General features: G+C 47.3%; 1 protein-coding gene across 2 annotated transcripts in view; it reads right to left on the bottom strand.

Annotated features, from left to right (window-relative positions):
* The window catches only part of cep57l1 (centrosomal protein 57, like 1), a 137,847-nt gene that overhangs the window by 105,131 nt on the left and 8,909 nt on the right, over positions 1-23,807 (bottom strand). Inside the window, exons 4-7 of one of the 2 annotated variants that reach the window (XM_055634974.1) lie at positions 21,436-21,557; positions 11,667-11,783; positions 9,589-9,666; positions 1,156-1,233 (exon numbers count right to left, since the gene is read on the bottom strand). In XM_055634974.1, the coding sequence (XP_055490949.1) occupies positions 1,156-1,233; positions 9,589-9,666; positions 11,667-11,783; positions 21,436-21,557 (395 nt within the window). The remainder of the gene's footprint in view (positions 1-1,155; positions 1,234-9,588; positions 9,667-11,666; positions 11,784-21,435; positions 21,558-23,807) is intronic. The other variant, XM_055634973.1, reaches the window with a different exon arrangement.

Here is a 23,807-nt window from a genome sequence, read left to right on the forward strand (position 1 = left end):
CTACACACACGAGGAACAATTCACAATTTATATCAAGCCAGTTAGCCTACAAACCTGCATGTCTAGAGAGAGAGCTAGATAGGGCTCTTAAAAATAGCAGAGTCATGGGATGTGGGGTGAAGGCAGGAACGGGGTACTGATTGGGAAAGATCAGCCATGATCACATTTAGCGGTGCTGGCGCGATGGGCCGAATGGCCTACTCCTGCACCTATTGTCTAGTCTTTAGAGTGGCGGAGGAAACCGGAGCACCCGGAGAAAACCCACGCAGGTCACGGGGAGAAGGTACAAACTCCGTACAGACAGCACCCGTAGTCTGCGTGACAATGTGCAGGGAGTGGATGAGAAAGTAGGATAACACAGAACTAGTGGGCTTGTATACTCTTCAGAAGGATGAGAGGGAATCTTATTGAAACACAAAAGATTATTAAGGGTTTGGACTCGCTAGAGGCAGGAAACATGTTCCCGATGTTGGGGGAGTCCAGAACCAGGGGCCACACAGTTTAAGAATAAGGAGTAAGCCATTTAGAACGGAGACGAGGAAACACTTTCTCTCACAGAGAGTGGCGAGTCTGTGGAATTCTCTGCTTTAGAGGACGGTGGAGGCCGGTTCTCTGGATACTTTCACGAGAGAGCTAGATGGGGCTCTTAAAGATAGCGGAGTCAGGGGATAGGGGGAGAAGGCAGGAACGGGGTACTGATTGGGGACGATCAGCCATGATCGCATTGAATGGCGGTGCTGGCTCGAAGGGGTCGAATGGCCTACTCCTGCACCTATTGTCTATTGCAATGTTAAGCCAGCAAAGTCCGATCAATGATAGTCCAAGGGTCTATTGGAATAATCCTGGTTGGCGACACTGATATCGCCAAGTGGGACAGGCCCTTTAGTTACTGATATTGAGGAATGCATGTGAAAGTAGACACAAAATGCTGGAGAAACTCAGCGGGGTGAGGCAGCATCTATGGAGAGTAGGAATTGGCGACGTTTCTCCGGCATTTTGTGTCCACCTCCGATTTTGCCAGCATCTGCCGTTTCTTTCTTTGACGAATGCATAACGAAAGGCAGATAGACATTCCCAATCATTCCCAGGGTTATTCCTAAATCTCCTCGGGACCCTCTCCAACACTTCCTCAGACATGGTGGCCAACAAACTCACTCTGCCAGCAACGAATGGAAATTCGGCTTGTCCCGGCCACAGACGAGGCGACCGAGAGTTTTCTCTCGTCATCTCCTTCTGCAAAACAAAGAGGTGTAATGGTGAAAGAATTCAAATGAATAGTCCGCAAAGCAGCAACTCTACAGCCATCAGGCTATTAAACCCAGCAACAAATAAGCTATAGAAACATAGAAATTAGGTGCAGGAGTAGGCCATTCGGCCCTTCGAGCCTGCACCGCCATTCAATATGATCATGGCTGATCATCCAACTCAGTATCCTGTACCTGCCTTCTCTCCATACCCTCTGATCCCTTTAGCCACAAGGGCCACATCTAACTCCCTCTTAAATATAGCCAATGAACTGGCCAGAGAGTTCCAGAGATTATATTAATCTTATTTATATAATAATCTTATTTATATAGCACATTTTCAGTCAACTTGCATTGACCCCAAAGTGCTTCACATAATTACATTACATTTACACACAGGCAAAGGTGGGTGAAGTGTCTTGCCCCAAGGACACAACAACAGTATGCACTCCAAGCAGGATTCGAACCGGCTACCTTCCGGTAGCCAGCCGAACACTTAGCCCATTGCGCCATCTGTCGTCCCGGCAGAGAGATTCACCACTCTCTGTGTGAAAAAAGTTCTCTCATCTCAGTTTTAAAGGATTTCCCCCTTATCCTTAAGCTGTGACCCCTTGTCCTGGACTTCCCCAACATCGGGAGCAATCTTCCTGCATCTAGCCTGTCCAACCCCTTAAGAATTTTGTAAGTTTCTATAAGATCCCCTCTCAATCTCCTAAATTCTAGAGAGTATAAACCAAGTCTGTCCAGTCTTTCTTCATAAGACAGTCCTGACATCCCAGGAATCAGTCTGGTGAACCTTCTCTGCACTCCCTCTATGGCAATAATGTCCTTCCTCAGATTTGGAGACCAAAACTGTACGCAATACTCCAGGTGTGGTCTCACCAAGACCCTGTACAACTGCAGTAGAACCTCCCTGCTCCTATACTCAAATCCTTTTGGTATGAAAGCTAACATACCATTCGCCTTCTTCACTGCCTGCTGCACCTGCATGCCTACTTTCAATGACTGGTGTACCATGACACCCAGGTCTCGCTGCATCTCCCCTTTTCCTAGTCGGCCACCATTTAGATAATAGTCTACTTTCCTGTTTTTGTCACCAAAATGGATTACCTCACATTTATTACTGTGAGCTCTGAACTGCAAAAGACTATATTATTATTTGTTATTTGTACTACATTTGTTATTTATTGAACTTTTTCTTTTTTTTTCCGCCGTTATGTACAATGTTTACATATTCACATATTCTATTGTGCTGCAGCAAGTAAGAATTTCATTGTCCCATCCGGGACAAAAGACAATAAAGAGAGAGCTAGATAGGGCTCTTAAAAATAGCAGAGTCAGGGGATATGGGGAGAAGGCAGGAACGGGGTACTGATTGGGGATGATCAGCCATGATCACATTGAATGGCGGTGCTGGCTCGAAGGGCCGAATGGCCTCCTCCTGCACCTATTGTCTATAATACTCTTGACTGTGGGGTGGAACGTTGGAGAGTTGCTGCCTCACAGCGCCAGAGACCCAGGTTCGATCCCAACTACGGGTGCTGGCTGAACAGAGTTTGTATGTTCGCCCCGGGACCTCGTGGGTTTCCCCCGGGTGCCCCGGTTTCCTCCCACACTCCAAAGACTTACAGCTTATTGGCTTTGGTAAAATTGTCCCTAAACCTAGTGTAGGATGATGATTAGTGTACATTTAGTCTACTCCACAGCAAAATCTCCTCAAGGTACCACTACTTTGGAGAAGTTTTGCTCCTCTCTCCAAAGACAGTTTAGCAACCTCCTCTATCACTGGCTGCCCTTTGTGATTCCTCCTTCCCTCCAACTCTGTCTCCGCCTCTTCCTTTCTTTTTCACCCCCCCTCCCTGACATCAGTCTGAGGAAGGGTCTCGACCCGAAACCTCACCTATTCCTTCTCCTTCGCTCCAAAGATGCTGCCTCACCCGCTGAGTTTATCCAGCAATTTTGTCTACCTTAGTGTACAGGGCGATCGCTGGTCGGCACCAACCTGCTGGGCCGAAGAGCTCGTTTCCTCGCTGTATCTCTCAAGTAAAATCTTTTTTTTGTTATTTTTAGTGTGTTTTGAAAGTTTGTGTTAATATTCTCTGGTTTTGTTTTATTTGTGGGGTCGGGGGAAACTTTTGTTCAATCTCTTACCTTGCCGGAGATGCGATTGTTTTCCGGATCGTATCTCCGGTTGCTCTGCGGCCTACCATTATGCAGCCAGAGGCCTCGCTCGGGACTGACTTTGAGCCCCACTGCGGGGCCGTGGACTTACCATCGGAGCCGTTCCCTTGCCTGGGATCGACGCTCCAACCGCGGCCTGCGGACTTTAACACAAAGCAGCTCACAGCCTCGGGTTGAGACCGACGTCGGGAAGCTCCAAAAGCCACACAATGTTCGACTGGCCTCGACCCGGGTTCTCCTGCCGGCTACGGGAGTCAAGATTTTCCCGTCAACGGAAGGTTTGAGGCCCTCGACCGTGGGAGTACAAAGCACATTATTTTTGCCTCCACGGAGAGGCGACTTTTTCCACGTCGCCCCCCCCCCGTGGCCTAACATCGAGGATCGGTGCGGCCTTTCTCGGAGACGCGCCCGGGGCTTCAGCTGTGGGCACAGAGTGGACTCTCGGCGTGGAGCGGGCAAGCCCTCGCCGGGGGTCGACGGAGGGGACGTTCCGCGCGCTGGCCTGCGGCAGCCTGAAGTCACGGTCTGCAGAGCTCCAGCCAGCGCGACGTCCTGGGCCTGGGATCCCTCGTTGGGGACCCAGGAGGAGAAGAAGCTCCGACAGCTGGCCTGCGGCCAACTTCTAACGCGGGCGTGGCGGGGACTTGCCATCAGGAGCAGGGTCCCTCGCCGGGGATCCCTGGAGAAGAGCTCTGGGGGGGGGGGGGGGCTTCGACCACCGGCCTGCACCAACTTGAAGCCACTGTCTCCAGTGGGGAGGCACCGATTCAGGACTTACCTGCACTTTCACTCATCTGGACGCCTGCAGCGACAGTTGCGGAGGGTTGAGGTCCCGACCACGGGGGAAAATGGAGGAGGACTGGCCAATTATTGTGCCTTCCACCACAGTGAAGAATGCTGTGGTGGATGTTTATGTTAAATTTTTAATGTGTTTTGGTGTGTTCCTTTTTATTGTACTGCTGCTGGCAAATTCATTTCACTTCACTTGCATTTCCTTTTTATTGGTGTGACTGCAAATTCCTTGTATGTTGCAAAACATACTTGGCTATTAAAGTATGATTATGATTAAAGTCTCCACCTTAACTGCCGAATCTCGCTGTACCCACTGCGCACGGCCACGCTGCCAGTCCCCAACGCGGTGACTTCGACATGGGTTGACCCGAGACAACAGGCAGTACTCCCTTGGGCACCCGCCGCCACCACAGTCTAGTCACTCTACAACCTCATTCGTCTCAGGGCAGAGAGGATTGGACGAGCGGGCGACGGTGCCCACCCAGTTATGGGACTCCGTCCAAGATGTGCGGCACCGCGCTCTACAACGCTTGTAGAAGCCTGTCGGAGCCTTTCCTTCACGGGAGTGTGTACGGTTACGAGCGGCGGTAGCGCGGTTCCGAGACTGAGCGGCCGCTTCTTGGCACGCGTCGGTGAGGCGTGAACGACGTTTTCTGACCCTCACGTCTGGCCTCGCCACGTTGATCAGTGGACTTCCCGCGTTTATGGTGGGCACGACAGCGATGCCTGGGCGAACTCGTCTTAGCACGCGCCCACAACAATCCCTTTGTTAGTTCCCTTTTATAAAATCCACACACGGCCCCTCCTCGCCATCCTGTAGCGCAGCGACGGTTTCTGCGCTAGTTCCACCTTCTTGTTCTTTAGTGTTGACCCCCGCCGGGCGTTTGCGTTGGTATGTACCTCTGGTCTCTGTCTTTTCGAGGGCCCTGTCCGGCCGCCACCGACTCCCAGCACGGCGGTTACGCTTGGCGACGCGCCGGTCAGCGTGGCGCGGACCATGTTGCCCGCCCTTTGGAGCAGCAGGGTCGGGGGGCAGAGCCGTAATTTTGTGCACACCCGAGTTATTCACCTGTGCTATGATATGCATCTTAGCCTTTCGGCGCTTTTGTCGACTCTCGCTTCACGCAGTGTTTAGTTACCTTTAGCTTCTATTCGCTGGCGACGCTATGGACCTGCGAACGTCCGTCAGACATAGGCTACGGACGGCTTTGACGCGCCCGGTACCCTATGCAGATTGTGCGCGTGCCAACCGCGGGGTCCTCCCCCTTCCCCCCTCGCCCCCTCCGCCTCCGTTCTCCTGCCCCCCCCCTTCTCCCTCCTCCCTTCCTTTTCCGGCCACCTTCCTCCCGCGCGCCCCGCTTCTCCCCTTCTCTTCTCTTTGAGCTCTCCCGCCTGTTCGCTCCCTCTCTCTCTCGGCGCATCGCTTCCTCTCTATCTCTCTCGTCTGCGCCTCTCTCTTCGGGCGCGATCCGACCACCGCTCCCTCTGGCTCCACCGCCCGCACCATCGGCCTCGCTCTTCCCTTACCTCTTTCGTGATAGTCGCAGCTCTGCGATGCCTTGTGTCCAGAAAGGAGGCTAGAAAGAACATACGGGTAATGGTCCTTTTTAGAAGATTTTACTAAGCCTTTCTTACATTCAAGTTATTGACAGAATTAGAAGGCCAAAGCCTACTTCGAGCTATACATGCTCTCCACACAACTGAAAACCATTGCATTTTACACTGTTACCGGTCATCCATTGTTCGGACATGTCAGCACTAGGTATACAATAACCTTCCTACATATTCCAGGAATCATCTCATAAAAATGGAGGGCTTAAATGCAATCGTACATGGCTTGCATGTCCATGTTGACTTGGCACTAATCCTTTTACTACTATCCAAGCCCCCTGATTAAAATCTTCACTACTTGACTCCCAGCTTTTCACACCCACCAAAGTCCTGTCTAACTGGTCTGTATTCACCCGTTTTCTCTCTCGCGGCTCATATTCCTTCAAAAGTGGGAAGCATTACTCTCCTCCAATCCACATGAACTTATCGTAAATTACTTGATCGTTTGGAAAATGATCATCGATGTATAATTACTCTGTAAGGTGTTTATATGCTTTCTGGTGTTATGTATACTATAGGGGATCTTATTCCAATAAATGGATCCTATGTTATGAGTGTATTTGTCATTGTGTGCCTATGTATGTGTATACGTATGTATGTGTATATATGTTGTCTATATATATGTGTGATATATAGAGATATATGTTATATATATATATAATGATATATATCATGCGTATATTATTACTATAATCCTCCGCATATAATTGCCTTTATGTTATGTATCGGGCAGCTTATCAACGACAAAATCCAACTTATATTGCCTCGCGTTAAATCGCGACGTTGGGGGCTTCGATCCTAGAATAACTTAATGATATCGACCGTGCCTCTCACCACAGACACACATTCTACGAAAGGGGATAAATATGCCATATGTTAAATTATTTTGTGGCAGTGTGGTTAAGGCAATACACGGGAAACTGCACAAGGTACATGCAAGGAAACTACAGCAAAGGCAGGCCGCCTGTGTCCCGCTACAAGATTCCGAGGCTTGGGTTGAGATCAAAGATTATAGCGGACTCTATGTCCTTGCCTTTGGATCACGCGGTGGCATACCGAAGTGCTCTTGTTGTGCGCGGCATTAAAATGCAGTGCCGGTGACGTTCCGTCACGTACTACACGCCCGTGCCATTGAGATTCGGAGGACAGTGGGCGACTTGCCTCTCTCCCAGTATCTCGCCTCCCACCCCCGACCAACATCCCCATCTATCGTACCTAGTCCCACCACCCCGACCAACAGTGCCCCATCTACCTATGTCCCCCCGACCAACATGCACCATCCTAACCCTAGTCCCCCCCCGACCAACAGGCCCCCTCTACACTATCCCACCCCGACCAACATCCCCAGTCTCACTATCCACCCCCACCAACTGCCCCATCTACACTAGTCCCCCCCCGACCAACATGCCCAAAGGTACATGTACCACGCCACCCCGACCAACATTGTGCCCCTCAACACTATCCCCCCCGACCAACATCCCCCGCTATGGGGCTAGTCCCGACCCCAGTACTGCCAAACGTGCGAGCCACATCGCACCCTAGCCCCACCCCGACCACCATGCCCGGCGTCTACACTATCACACCCCGACCAACATGCCCCATCTACACTAGTCCCACCCCGACCAACATGCCCCATCTACACTAGTCCCACCCCGACCCACATGCCCCATCTACACTAGCCCCTCCACGACCTACATGCCCCATCTAAACTATCCCCACCCCGACCAACATTCCCCGTCTACACTATCCCACCCCGACCACCCCCCATCTACACTATGTCCTCCCGCCGTGACCAACATGCCCAAATCTGGTTAATGGCCTCATGTTGGGGGGGGGAGGGGTTCTAATTCATTGCAAAGAAAAGCCTTGCAGAAATTAGCAGTTATTTTTGAAACTAACAAAAACATCAATTTGACAGAGAAAGTGTCAGTGGTAGGGAATTGAAGAATACTGTTGAACAGAGGGATCTGGGTATAACCGTGCATAGTTCCTTGAAGGTGGAATCTCATATAGATAGGGTGGTAAAGAAAGCTTTTGGTATGCTAGCCTTTATAAATCAGAGCATTGAGTATAGAAGCTGGGATGTAATGTTAAAATTGTACAAGGCATTGGTGAGACCAAATCTGGAGTATGGTGTACAATTTTGGTCGCCCAATTATAGGAAGAATGTCAACAAAATAGAGAGAGTACAGAGGAGTTTTTCTAGAATGTTGCCTGGGTTTCAACAACTAAGTTACAGAGATAGGTTGAATAAGTTAGGTCTTTATTCTCTGGAGCGCAGAAGGTTAAGGGGGGACCTGATAGAGGTCTTTAAAATGATGAGAGGGATAGACAGAGTTGATGTGGACAAGCTTTTCCCTTTGAGAATAGGGAAGATTCAAACAAGAGGACATGACTTCAGAATTAAGGGACAGAAGTTTAGGGGATATGAGGGGGAACTTCTTTACGCAGAGAGTGGTGGCGGTGTGGAATGAGTTCCCAGTGGAAGTGGTGGAGGCAGGTTCATTGGTATAATTTAAAAATAAATTGGATAGGCATATGGATGAGAAGGGAATGGAGGGTTATGGTATGAGTGCAGGCAGGTGGGACTAAGGGGAAAAAAAAAATTGTTCGGCATGGACTTGTAGGGCCGAGATGGCCTGTTTCCGTGCTGTAATTGTTATATGGTTATATGGTTAAAGCATTTTAATTCCATAATCTAAACAAGGAGGCAGTCGCAGATTTGCCACATAGGATTATTCGCTGGAGTAAGTACTTCCATTCGCACGATCCTATCCACAGGGGCGCTGGGGCGATGGCTGCCCTGCCGGCAGTCTGTTCGTTTTTACTGTCTTATGTTTAGTTTGTTAAAAGTTTTGTTTTAATGTACTTCGGTTTGTTTTATGTGGGGGGAGAGGGGGGAGGGGAGATCTTTTTTTCAAGTTTCGTACCTTCCCGGAGATGTGATCAATTTTTCGGATCACATTCTCCGGGCTCTGCGGCCTACCATCGCTGGAGCTGGGAGCCGCCTCGGACTGTCGTGAGCCCCACCGTGGGGCGCGGACTTAACGTCGGAGCGGATCCCATGCCTGGGAGCGCTCCCACCGCGGCCTGCGGACATACCATCAAGGGCTCGCAGTCTCGGGAGAGGCTGAGTCGGGAGCTGCAATGCCACAGAAGGTTCGACCAGCCCCGACGCGAGGTTTGATCGTCCAGCGCGGGGGAGCTGACATCCCCCCGATGCAGGAGTTGAACGCCTCGACACGGAGGGCCAAAACGCCGCCAGCTACGGGAGTCAAGATCATCCCACAACGGAGGGCTCGAGGCCCCCGACCAAGGAAGAACTAAGGAAGAGACTTGAACTTTATTTCACCTTCCATCACAGTGAGGAATGTGTAAGAGTCACTGTGATGGATGTTGATGTTGAAATGTGTTTTTGAGTGATCTGTTGCTTTTAATTGTATGACTGACCTGGCCAGTGAAATTCCTCATATGTTGCCAAACACACTTGGCGAATAAAGTGCGGTTCTAATTCTGATTCTATTCTCACTCTCCTATCCACACGAGGGCCAATTACCCTACAAACCTGCACGTCTTTGGAGTGTGGGAGGAAACCGAAGATCTCGGAGAAAACCCACGCGGGTCATGGGGAGAAGGTACAAACGCGATCGGGTCTCTGGCGCTGTGGGGCAGCAACTACCGATGAGCCACGGTGCTGCCAATTTCATGGGGATGATGGTAGCTCGAGAGGCCCGGGCACACGGCACTGCACTCGACTGACCTGAGCCGCTTTGTCTTGGATGAGTTTACGCTGATGTTCTTCTTCCTGAAGTTTCTGTTCGAGGTCATTGATTTTACTCTAAAAATTGAAAAACATTCATAAGTTCATAAGTTATGGCAGCAGAATTAGGCCATTCGGCCCATCGAGTCTACTCCACCATTCAATCGTGGCTGATCTATCTCTCCCTCCCAAACCCCAATCTCCGGCCTACTCCTCCCCATAACCCCTGACACCCGTACTAATCAAGAATCTAGCTATCTCTCTTTCTCTCTGCCTTAAAAATATCCACTAACTTGGCCTCCACAGCCTTCTGTAGCAATGAGTTCCACAGATTCAACACCCTCTGACTAAAGAAATTCCTCCTCATCTCCTTTCCAAAGGGACATCCTTTAATTCTGAGGCTGTGCCCTCTGGTTCTGGACTCTCCCACTAGTGGAAACATCCTCTCCACCCAGGTCTGTCATTATTCAATGGGGTTCCCCTCTTCCATCTAAACTCGAGTGAGTACAGGCCCAGTGCCGTCAAACTAGAGCACAGGCCCAGTGACGTCAAACTAGAGAGCACAGGCCTAGTGCCGTCAAACTAGAGTACAGGCCCAGTGCTGTCAAACTAGAGAGTACAGGTCCAGTGTCATCAAACTAGTGAGTACAGGTCCAGTGCAGTCAAACTAGAGAGTACAGGCCCAGTGACGTCAAACTAGAGAGTACAGGCCCAGTGACGTCAAACTAGAGAGTACAGGCCCAGTGACGTCAAACTAGAGAGTACAGGCCCAGTGACGTCAAACTAGAGAGTACAGGCCCAGTGACGTCAAACTAGAGAGTACAGGCCCAGTGCTGTCAAACTAGAGAGCACAGGCCCAGTGCCGTCAAACTAGAGAGTACAGGCCCAGTGCTGTCAAACTAGAGAGCACAGGCCCAGTGCTGTCAAACTAGAGAGTACAGGCCCAGTGCTGTCAAACTAGAGAGCACAGGCCCAGTGCCGTCAAACTAGAGAGCACAGGCCCAGTGCTGTCAAACTAGAGAGCACAGGCCCAGTGCCTTCAAACTAGAGAGCACAGGCCCAGTGCAGTCAAACTAGAGAGTACAGGCCCAGTGCCGTCAAACTAGAGAGTATAGGCCCAGTGCCGTCAAACTAGTGCAGTCAAACTAGAGAGCACAGGCCCAGTGCTGTCAAACTAGAGAGTACAGGCCCAGTGCTGTCAAACTAGAGAGCACAGGCCCAGTGCTGACAAACTAGAGTACAGGCCCAGTGCCATCAAACTAGAGAGCACAGGCCCAGTGCCGTCAAACTAGAGAGTATAGGCCCAGTGACGTCAAACTAGAGAGTATAGGCTCAGTGCAGTCAAACTAGAGAGTACAGGCCCAGTGACGTCAAACTAGAGAGTACAGGCCCAGTGCTGTCAAACTAGAGAGTACAGGCCCAGTGCTGTCAAACTAGAGTACAGGCCCAGTGCTGTCAAACTAGAGAGTACAGGCCCAGTGCTGTCAAACTAGAGTACAGGCCCAGTGCTGTCAAACTAGAGAGTACAGGCCCAGTGCTGTCAAACTAGAGTACAGGCCCAGTGCTGTCAAACGCTCATCAAACGTTAACCCAATCATCCCCAGGATCATTCTCCTAAACCTCCTCCGGACGCTCTCCTACACATCCCTCCTCAGATTTACAGCAGTAAGAGTGTTTTTTTTATTAAAAACAATAGATTAGGAATTGATTTAGGTGAAAAATATAACTGAGAACGTACAAACTCCATACAGACGGCACTCGTAGTCAGGATCGAACCCTGGTCTCCGTTGCCGTCTGCTATGCTGCCCCTAGGCCATAGTGCTGCCGCATACCATTAATTTAGAGATACAGCAGGGAAACAGGCCCTTCGGCCCAACAAGTCCTCGTGGACCATCGATCACCTTGCTCACACTAGTTCCATGCCATTGCACTTACCCCTGTATCTGTACACTGTGGACGGCTCGATTTGTAATCATGTATTGTCTTTCCGCTGACTGGTTAGCACGCAACAAAAGCTTTTCACTGTACCTCAGTACACGTGACAATAAACTAAACTTTAGCATTTTATTACTACTTACTTCAGCCCTGGTTTGTGTTGCGTTGACTTTTAAACACTCTTGTTCGAGGATGTCCAGTTTCTCAAGCTTTGCTTGGAGTTCAGCAAGGTCCCAGTTCCGATCCATCTGCAGCGAGTCCTGGAGGTAAGGACCAAACATTTACTACAAGACACATCGGGGGAACCATGAAGAAGAGTCACAACCCAAAATGTCACCCATTCCTTTTCTCCAGAGTTTCTGCTTGACACGCTGAGTTACTCCAGCACTTTGTGTCTTCCTTTGATATAAACCAGCATCTGCCGTTCTTTGTTTCTTCACTAGATTTAAATCTTGGTTCTCCATCTGAAATGATGGTCTCCTTTTATAAAAGTGGAAAGGATTCTGACAACGGTGAAAAAACTAATACTCAAATTTTAGAAACAGACATCTGTCCCTACTCTTAAACTGTGGATTACAAACATGTCTGAAATGCTACATCTTGAAAATATTAGACTTGGCTTAGCAGAAAAACCAGAGCATTATTCGAAGACATGGACACCATTCATTGATTTATTACAAGGATAGCATGGTACAACATGCTATCCTTGTAATGTTAAAATTGTACAAGGCATTGTTGAGGCCAATTCTGGAGTATGGTGTGCAATTTTGGTCGCCTAATTATAGGAAGGATGTCAACAAAATAGAGAGAGTACAGAGGAGATTTACTAGAATGTTGCCTGGGTTTCAGCAACTCAGTTACAGAGAAAGGTTGAACAAGTTAGGGCTTTATTCTTTGGAGCGCAGAAGGTTAAGGGGGGACTTGATAGAGGTCTTTAAAATGATGAGAGGGATAGACAGAGTTGACGTGGAAAAGCTTTTCCCACTGAGAGTAGGGAAGATTCAAACAAGGGGACATGACGAGAATTAAGGGACAGAAGTTTAGGGGTTTAACATGAGGGGGAACTTCTTTACTCAGAGAGTGGTGGCTGTGTGGAATGAGCTTCCAGTGAAGGTGGTGGAGGCAGGTTCGTTTTTATCATTTAAAAATAAATTTAAATAATAAATGGCCTACTCCTGCACCTAATTTCTATGTTTCTAAAGTTGAAAGACTTCACCTGTTCTTGCATATCCCGCTGCTCAGCCATCTCACCGTATCCTCACCACCCAAAGTCACGGCACCAACTACTCACACAAAGCACTCAGAATGCCAACACAGCCACCCTCACAATGGGCGTTCCACCAAAGCCTTCTAAATAAACCACATCAGGTTCCGGATGGAACAGCTGGGCTTGTACACGCTGGCATTTAGAAAGACGAGGGGGGGATCTTATTGAAACATATAAGATTATTGAGGGATTGGACACGCTAGCGTGTCCAATCCCTCAATAATCTTATATGTTTCAATAAGATCCCCTCACATCTTAAATTCCGGCGACTACAATCCAAGCCGCTCCATCAGGCAGGAAACATGTTCCCGATGTTGGGGAAGTCCAGAACCAGGGGCCACACAGTTTAAGAATAAGGGGTCGGCCATTTAGAACGGAGATGAGGAAACACTTTTTCACCCAGAGAGTTGTGAGTCTGTGGAATTCTCTGCCTCATGAGGGCGGTGAAGGCCGGTTCTCCGGGTACTTTGAAGAGAGAGTTATAACCAGATAACCATATAACAATTACAGCACGGAAACAGGCCATCTCGACCCTTCTAGTCCGTGCCGAACACATAATCTCCCCTAGTCCCATATACCTGCGCTCAGACCATAACCCTCCATTCCCTTCCCATCCATATAATTATCCAATTTATTTTTAAATGATAAAAACAAACCTGCCTCCACCACCTTCACTGGAAGCTCATTCCACACAGCTACCACTCTCTGAGTAAAGAAGTTCCCCCTCATGTTACCCCTAAACTTCAGTCCCTTAATTCTCAAGTCATGTCCCCTTGTTTGAATCTTCCCTACTCTCAGTGGGAAAAGCTTTTCCACATCAACTCTGTCTATCATTTTAAAAACCTCTATCAAGTCCCCCCTTAACCTTCTGCGCTCCAAAGAATAAAGCCCTAACTTGTTCAACCTTTCTCTGTAACTTAGTTGCTGAAACCCAGGCAACATTCTAGTAAATCTCCTCTGTACTCTCTCTATTTTGTTGACATCATTCCTATAATTAGGCGACCTAAATTGTACACCATACTCCAGAATTGGCCTCACCAATGCCTTGTACAATTTTAACATTACATCCCAACTTCTATACTCAATGCTCTGATTTATAAAGGCCAGCACACCAAAAGCTTTCTTTACCACCCTATCTACATGAGATTCCACTTTCAGGGAACTGTGCACAGTTATTCCCAGATCCCTCTGTTCACCTATATTCTTCAATTCCCTACCATTTACCATGTACGTCCTATTTTGATTTGTCCTGCCAAGATGTAGCACCTCACACTTATCAGCATTAAACTCCATCTGCCATCTTTCAGCCCACTCTTCCAACTGGCATAAATCTCTCTGTAGACTTTGAAACTCTACTTCATTACCCGCAACCCCACCTATCTTAGTATCATCTGCATACTTACTAATTCAATTTACCACACCATCATCCAGATCATTGATGTACATGACAAATAACAGTGGACCCAACACAGATCCCTGTGGCACCCCACTCGTCACTGGCCTCCAACCTGACAAACAACCATCCACCATTACTCTCTGGCATCTCCCATTCAGCCACTGTTGAATCCATCCTGCTATTCCACCATTAATACCCAACCATTGAACCTTCTTAACCAACCTTCCATGAGGAACCGTCAAAGGCCTTACTGAAGTCCATATACACAACATCCACTGCTTTACCCTCATCAATTTCCCGAGTAACATCTTCAAAAAATTCAAGAAGATTAGTTAAACATGACCTTCCAGGCACAAATCCATGTTGACTGTTCCTAATCAGACTCTGTTTATCCAAATGCTTATATATATTATCTCGAAGTATTCTTTCCATTAATTTGCCCACCACTGACGTCAAATTAACAGGTCTATAATTGCTAGGTTTACTCTTAGACCCCTTTTTAAACAATGGAACAACATGCGCAGTACGCCAATCCTCCGGCACTATTCCCGTTTCTAATGACATTTGAAATATTTCTGCCATAGCCCCTGCTATTTCTACACTAACTTCCCTCAATGTCCTAGGGAATATCCTGTCCGGACCTGGAGACTTATCCACTTTTATATTTCTCAAAAGTGTCAGTACTTCCTCTTCTTTGATCCTCATAGTTTCCATAGCTACTATACTTGTTTCCCTTACCTCACATAATTCAATATCCTTCTCCTTGGTGAATACCGAAGAAAAGAAACTGTTCAATATCTCCCCCATCTCTTTTGGCTCTGCAGATAGTTGGCCACTCTGACTCTCTAATGGACCAATTTTATCCCTCGTTATCCTTTTGCTATTAATATAGCGGTAGAAACCCTTCGGATTAACTTTTACCTTACTTGCCAAAGCAACCTCATATCTTCTTTTAGCTTTTCTAATTTCTTTCTTAAGATTCTTTTTACATTCTTTATACTCCTCAAGCACCTCATTTACTTCATGCTGCCTATAATTATTGTAGATCTCCCTCTTTTTCCGAAAAAGATGTCCAATTTCCCTTGAAAACCATGGCTCTTTACAATTTTTACGATTTCCTTTCAACCGAACAGGGACATAAAGATTCTGTACTCTTAAAATTTCACCTTTAAATGTACTCCATTTCTCTTCCACATTTTTCCCATAAAACAAACTGTCCCAATTTACTCCTTTTAAATCCTTTTGCATCTCCTCAAAGTTAGCCTTTCTCCAATCACAAATCTCAACCCTATGTCCAGTTTTGTCCCTCTCCATAATTATATGGAGATAGAGCTCATAAAAATAGCTCATAAATAGAGTTAGATAGAGCTCATAAAAATAGCGGGGATAAGGCTGCTCCCTCTACAAAACCACCACATCTTTCCTGTAATGCAGCGATCAGTAAACATAGAAAATAGGTGCAGGAGTAGGCCATTCGGCCCTTCGAGCCAGCACCGCCATTCAATGTGATCATGACTGATCATCCAACTCGGTATCCTGTACCTACCTTCTCTCCATACCCCCTGATCCCTTTAGCCACAAGGGCCACGTCTAACTCCCTCTTAAATATAGCCAATGAACTGGGCCTCAACTACCCTCTGTGGCAGAGAATTCCACAGATTCACCACTCTCCGAGTGAAAAATGTTTTTTTTCATCTCGGTCCTAAAGGATTTCCCCCTTATCCTTAAACTGTGACCCCTTGTCCTGGACTACCCCAACATCGGGAACAATCTTTCTGCATCTAGCCTGTCCAACCCCTTAAGAATTTTGTAAGTTTCTATAAGATCCCCCCCTCAATCTCCTAAATTCTAGCGAGTATAAACCAAGTCTATCCAGTCTTTCTTCATAAGACAGTCCTGACATCCCAGGAATCAGTCTGGTGAACCTTCTCTGTACTCCCTCTATGGCAAAAATGTCTTTCCTCAGATTTGGAGACCAAAACTGTACGCAATACTACAGGTGTGGTCTCACCAAGACCCTCTACAACTGCAGTAGACCCTCCCTGCTCCTATACTCAAATCCTTTTGCTATGAATGCTAACATACCATTCGCTTTCTTCACTGCCTGCTGCACCTGCATGCCTACTTTCAATGACTGATATACCATGACACCCAGGTCTCGTTGCATCTCCCCTTTTCCTAATCGGCCACCATTTAGACAATAGTCTACTTTCCTGTTTTTGCCACCAAAGTGGATAACCTCACATTTATCCACATTATACTGCATCCGCCATGCATTTGCCCACTCACCCAACCTATCTAAGTCATCTTGCAGCCTCCTAGCATCCTCCTCACAACTAACACTGCCCCCCAGCTTCGTGTCATCCGCAAACTTGGAGATGTTGCATTTAATTCCCTCGTCCAAATCATTAACTGCACACTTTTTCCTCACAGAGTTGTGAGTCTGTGGAATTCTCTGCCTCAGAGGGTGGTGGAGGCCGGTTCTTGGTTCAAGAGAGAGAGTTAGCTAGAGCTCTTAAAGATAGCTCTTAAAAGAGTCCAAGGCATATGGGTTGAAGGCAGGAACGGGGTACTGATTGTGGATGATCAGCCATGGAAACAAAGGGTGGTGGGTGTATTTGAATGAGCTGCCACAGGAGGTAGTTGAGGACAGGTACTATCGCAACGTTTAAGAAACATTTAGACAGGTTTGGAGGGATATGGGATAAGTGCAGATGGGATTTAATAATAATAATATTAACTTTATTGTCATTGTACTTAGAAATAATAATGGAATTAGGAGAGCTACTGATTAATGCAACCAAAACAAGACCAAGTCCAAACAAGAAACTAGGCTTGTGTTCACTGGAGTTTAGAAAGATGAGGGGGGGGGTGTCTTATAGAAACATATAAAATGATAAAAGGACTGGACAAGCTAGATGCAGGAAAAATGTTCCCAATGTTGGGCGAGTCCAGAACCAGGGGCCACACAGTCTTAGAATAAAGGGGAGGTCATTTAAGACTGAGGTGAGAAAAAACTTTTTCACCCAGAGAGTTGTGAATTTATAGAATTCCCTGCCACAAAGGGCAGTGGAGGCCAAGTCACTGGATGGATTTAAGAGAGAGTTAGATAGAGCTCTAGGGGCTGGTGGAGTCAAGGGATATGGGGAGAAGGCAGGAACGGGGTACTGATTGGGGATGATCAGCCATGATCACAGCGAATGGCGGTGCTGGCTCAAAGGGCCGAATGGCCTCCTCCTGCACCTATTTTCTGTTTCTGTTTCCAAGACAAAAACATATCCAATACGTTATTTAACTGCTTAAAATAGTAGATAAATTACAATTATCATACCTAGGTAGAACATTGCACTGGGATGTTGATCCTTGTGGGCACATTGGGCTGAAGGGCATGTTTCCACACTGTATGACTATGTAGTTGCTTGGATCCTTGAAATTGGTATCACAGGTCGATAGGTGATCAAAAAGCCATTTGGCACATTGGTCTTCAGCCAGGGTATTGAGTAGTGACATCGGGAGGTCATGTTACAGTTGGACAAGACATTGGTGAAGCCACATTTAGTGTATTGTGCACAGTTTTTGTCACCCTGTTATAGGAAAGTTGTTAAGCTATAAAGAGTGCAGAGGAGATTTCACAAGTGATAGGAGCAGATTTAGGCCATTCGGCCCATCGAGTCTACTCCACCACTACGGATCTATCTTCGCCTCTTTATCCCAATCTCCTGCCTTCTCCCCGTAACCCCCGACACCCGTACTAATCAAGAATCTATCTATCTCTGCCTTAAAGAGGATGGTGCCAGGACTCGGGGTCCGAGCTATAAGGAGAGATTAAGCAAGCTGGGACTTTACTCCTTGGAGCACAGGAGGATGAGGGGAGATCTTACAGTGTACAAGCTCATGAGAGGAATAGATCGAATAGACACACATTTGCCTGGAGTTCACATGTTCTAGGAGTAGTATTAGGCCACTCGGCCCGTCATGTCTACTCCGCCATTCAATCATGGCTGATCTCTGCCTCCTAATCCCATTTTTCTGCCTTCTCACCATAACCCTTGACACCCATTCTAATCAAGAATGTATCTATCTCTTCCTTAAAAATATCCACTGACTTGGTCTCCACAGCCCTCTGTGGCAATGAGTTCCACAGATTCACCACCCTCTGACTAAAGAAACATAGAAACATAGAAACATAGAAATTAGGTGCAGGAGTAGGCCATTCGGCCCTTCGAGCCTGCACCGCCATTTAATATGATCATGGCTGATCATCCAACTCAGTATCCCGTACCTGCCTTTTCTCCATACCCTCTGATCCCCTTGGCCACAAGGGCCACATCTAACTCCCTCTTAAATATAGCCAATGAACTGGCCTCAACTACCCTCTGTGGCAGAGAGTTCCAGAGATTCACCACTCTCTGTGTGAAAAAAGTTCTCCTCATCTCGGTTTTAAAGGATTTCCCCCTTATCCTTAAGCTGTGACCCCTTGTCCTGGACTTCCCCAACATCAGGAACAATCTTCCTGCATCTAGCCTGTCCAACCCCTTAAGAATTTTGTAAGTTTCTATAAGATCCCCTCTGAATCTCCTAAACTCTAGAGAGTATAAACCAAGTCTATCCAGTCTTTCTTCATAAGACAGTCCTGACATCCCAGGAATCAGTCTGGTGAACCTTCTCTGCACTCCCTCTATGGCAATAATGTCCTTCCTCAGATTTGGAGACCAAAACTGCACGCAATACTCCAGGTGTGGTCTCACCAAGACCCTATACAACTGCAGTAGAACCTCCCTGCTCCTATACTCAAATCCTCTTGCTATGAAAGCCAACATGCCATTCGCTTTCTTTACTGCCTGCTGCACCTGCATGCCTACCTTCAATGACTGGTGTACCATGACACCCAGGTCTCGCTGCATCTCCCCCTTTCCCAATCGGCCACCGTTTAGATAAGAAGTTCCTCCTCACCTCCTTTCTAAAAGATCGCCCTTTAATTCTGAGGCTGCGACCTCTGGTTCTAGATTCTCCCACCAGTGGAAACATCCTCTCCACATCCACTCTATCTACGCATTTCATTGTTATGTAAGTTTCAATGAGGTCCCCCCTCAACCTTCTAAACTCCAGCGAGTACAGGCCCAGTGCCGTCAAAGGCTCATCATATGTTAACCCACTCATTCCTGGGATCATTCTTGCAAACCTCCTCTGGACCCTCTCTAGAGCCGGCACATCCTTCCTCAGATATGGGGCCCAAAACTGCTCACAATATTCCAAATGCGGCCTGACCAGCACCTTACAGAGACTCAGCAATACATCCCTGTTTTTGTATTGCAGTCCTCTTGATCTAAATGCTAGCATTGAATTGCCGTTGCACACCAGACAGGCCCCCTCACTGTCCATCTTCAAATCCAGTGTTAAAACACATTTGTACTCCCTGGCTTTTGACCGTGCCTGAAACTTTGCTTCTGTTTTTGGTGTTTTTGATGTTTCTTTATTTTACATGTCTTTTCCTACTATTTCTTTTGATTGTTATTTTTGGTGTGTATTAACTTTTTTTTGTCAATGATTAGTGATGTACAGCACTTTGTTGCAACTATGTTTGTTTTTAAAGTGCTCTATAAATAAAATTATTATTATTATTATTGCTTACTACTGATTTGACTTGCAAAAATAACTATTTGGGAGTCCTGCACCAGCACCTACAGTCTTATTACCAAAATGCATGACTCCGCACTTTGTTACACTGAACTTCACCTGCCACTTCTCTGCCCACTCCGAATCTGTCCACGCCCTTCTGCTTCCTCTACACTGCCTTCTCTTCCACCTATCTTAGCATCATCTGCACACTTAGCCTTCAATCCCCTTATCCAAATCATTAATATACAACGTGGCCCCAGCACCGACCCTTGTGGAACTCCACTAGTCACTGGCAGCCAACCTGAAAAAGAGCTGGAGGCAGGAAACGTGTTCCCGATGTTGGGGGAGTCCAGAACCAGGGGCCACACAGTTTAAGAATAAGGAGTAAGCCATTTAGAACGGAGTCGAGGAAGCACTTCTTCACACAGAGAGATGCGAGTCTGTGGAATTCTCTGCCTCAGAGGGCGGTGGAGGCCGGTTCTCTGGATACTTTCAAGAGAGAGCTAGATAGGGCTCTTTAAAATAGCGGTCAGGGGATATGGGGAGAAGGCAGGAATGGGGGACTGATTGGGGATGATCAGCCATGATCACATTGAATGGCCTACTCCTACATGTATTGTGCCTTTAATTGCATCTCTTTGCCTTCTGCCATCCAGCCAACCCGCTATGCTGGTATCGTCCCTTTAATACCATGGCCTCCCTGGCAGTCTGGCGGGCGGCAACTCATCGACGGCCTACTGAAAATCTAGGTAAACAACATCTACAGCCTCCCCTTTGTCTGTCCTGCTATTAACTTCCTCAAATAACTCCAGCTAGAGTCTTTAGCCCAGAACAAGGGAAATCAAGAACCAGAGGACATAGGTTTAAGGTGAAGGGGGAAGATTAAATAGGAACCACAGAGGCAACTTTTTTTAAAAATCACACAAAGAGGTAGTTGTGGCAAGTACAATCGGAACATTTAAGAGACATTTGGATAGGTGCAGGGATGGGACAGGTTTAGAGGGATATGGGCCTAGTGTAGCTGGGACATGTTAGACCACATCTGGAGTATTGTGTACAGTTTTGGTCTCCTAATTTGAGGAAGGACATCCTTGTGATTGAGGCAGTGCAGCGTAGGTTCACCAGATTGATCCCTGGGATGGCAGGACTGTCATATGAGGAAAGATTGAAAAGACTAGGCTTGTATTCACTGGAGTTTAGAAGGATCTTATAGAAACATGTAAAATTATAAAAGGTCTGGACAAGCTAGATGCAGGAAAAATGTTCCCAATGTTGGGCAAGTCCAGAACCAGGGGCCACACAGTCTTAGAATAAAGGGGAGGCCATTTAAGACCGAGGTGAGAAAAAACTTTTTCACCCAGAGAGTTGTGAATTTGTGGAATTCCCTGCCACAGAGGGCAGTGGAGGCCAAGTCACTGGATGGATTTAAGAGAGAGTTAGATAGAGCTCTAGGGGCTAGTGGAGTCGAGGGGTATAGGGAGAAGGCAGGCATGGGTTATTGATTGGGGGCGATCAGCCATGAATGGCGGTGCTGGCTCAAAGGGCCGAATGGCCTCCTCCTGCACCTATTTTCTAGGTTTCTATGTTGGCCTTCCACGCTGTATCACTACGACTCTAGGAGGAGGAGTACCTGTTTTTCCAATAAACTGTTCTTCTCAGTTTCTGCATGTTCCACCATAGTCCTCATGTAATCTAATTGTTTCTCCAGCAGTAAACAGCGGCCTTCAACAGTCGTCAGCTGTACAGCAAGTTCTGAATAAAGAATGAAAACCAGGCTTAGAACCAGTTAGCACCAGGTACAGTACAAGTAGGCAACGTGCGATAAGCGTTTGATGGCACTGGGCCTGTACTCGCTGGAGTTTAGAAGGATTATGAGTTGTGGGGGGCCTCATTGAAACTTATTGAATAGTGAAAGGCATAGAAACATAGAAATTAGGTGCAGGAGTAGGCCATTCGGCCCTTCGAGCCTGCACCGCCATTCAATATGATCATGGCTGATCATCCAACTCAGTATCCCGTACCTGCCTTCTCTCCATACCCCCTGATCCCTTTAGCCACAAGGGCCACATCTAACTCCCTCTTAAATATAGCCAATGAACTGGCCTCAACTACCCTCTGTGGCAGAGAGTTCCAGAGATTCACCACTCTCTGTGTGAAAAAAGTTCTTCTCATCTCAGTTTTAAAGGATTTCCCCCTTATCCTTAAGCTGTGACCCCTTGTCCTGGACTTCCCTAACATCGGGAGCAATCTTCCTGCATCTAGCCTGTCCAACTCCTTAAGAATTTTGTAAGTTTATGGATAGAGTTTCGTGTTCGTTTTCTAGGTCTGCACAAATCTTGAGAGTCTTTAATTTACAACTGAAGTCTTTAATGCTTCACTCAATGCTGGCAGCAAGACAACTCAAAATGTCTTCACATACACTGTCTACAGATAGGAACAACTATATACAAAACATCTCCCTTTGTCCTGTGCAGTGCCACCTGCTGCACGGGAGGAGCAACGGGTCCTCCAACCCCACCAAACATCACATAGAGCGGATGTGGGGAAGATGTTTCTACTAGTGGGAGAGTCTAGGACCAGAGGCCATAGCCTTAGAAATAAAGGACATTACTTTAGAAAGGAGATGAGGAGTTTCTTTAGTCAGAAGGTGGTGAATCTATGGAATGTATTGCCACAGACGGCTGAGGAGGCCAAGTCATTTTTAAGGCAGAGATTGACAGATTAATTCAGCTTATATGCCTTATGAAGTCTCCAGTTTTAGGTAGATAACCAGAGACCTAGGTTCAATCCTGACTGCGGGTGCTGTCTGAACAGTGTTTGTGAGTTCTCCTTGTGACATTGGGCTCATCTCAGGGGGGGGACGAGTCAGCATACAGGGACGAGCTACAGCGACTGTCAGAGTGGTGTTCAGTTAATAACCCGACACTGAACACCACAAAGACAAAGGAGCTAATACTGGACTTCAGGAGGAAACAGGGACACAGACCCGGCCCTGCTCTGCATAAATAACCATATAACAATTACAGCACGGTAACAGGCCATCTCGACCCTTCTAGTCCGTGCCGAACACGTATTCTCCCCTAGTCCCATATACCTGCGCTCAGACCATAACCCTCCATTCCCTTCCCATCCATATAACTATCCAATTTATTTTTAAATGATAAAAACGAACCTGCCTCCACCACCTTCACTGGAAGCTCATTCCACACAGCTACCACTCTCTGAGTAAAGAAGTTCCCCCTCATGTTACCCCTAAACTTCTGTCCCTTAATTCTCAAGTCATGTCCTCTTGTTTAAATCTTCCCTACTCTCAGTGGGAAAAGCTTATCCACGTCAACTCTGCCTATCCCTCTCATCATTTTAAAGACCTCTATCAAGTCCCCCCTTAACCTTCTGCGCTCCAAAGAATAAAGCCCTAACTTGTTCAACCTTTCTCTGTAACTTAGTTGCTGAAACCCAGGCAACATTCTAGTAAATCTATAAAAAATGGGGCCAGTGTGCAAAGGGTGCAGATTTTCAAACACCTGGGAGTCCTCATATCCGAGGCCCCCTCCTGGTCGGCCAACACCACTGCAACAGTCAAGACAGCACAACATAGACTCCACTTCCTGAGAGTGATCAAGATGCACAACACCAAGCAGAAGCTGCTGCTGGCCTTCCACCGGGCGACCATTGAGAGTCTACTGACATATTCCATGTCAGTGTGGTACGCAGGCAAGAAAGCGCTCCAGTCAGTGGTAAAAAAAGAGCAGAGAGAATCACCGGCTGCCCACTGCCCTCTCTGGAGGACATTGCCACCACATGCTATCTATCTCAGCAGAGCTACTAACATCATCAAAACCTCCACACCCACACACACCACCTTTTTGAACTGCTGCCCCATGGCAGGCGTCAGCCAAAACACCCACCCCCCGACTCAGAGACCGTTTCTTCCCCAAAGCAATCTGTACACTCAATATGAAAAAACACTGAGTATTATTCATGTTCAAGTGAGTTTATTGT

The sequence above is a fragment of the Leucoraja erinacea genome, chromosome 5 (assembly GCF_028641065.1).
Source record: "Leucoraja erinacea ecotype New England chromosome 5, Leri_hhj_1, whole genome shotgun sequence".
Taxonomy (NCBI): Eukaryota; Metazoa; Chordata; class Chondrichthyes; order Rajiformes; family Rajidae; genus Leucoraja; species Leucoraja erinaceus.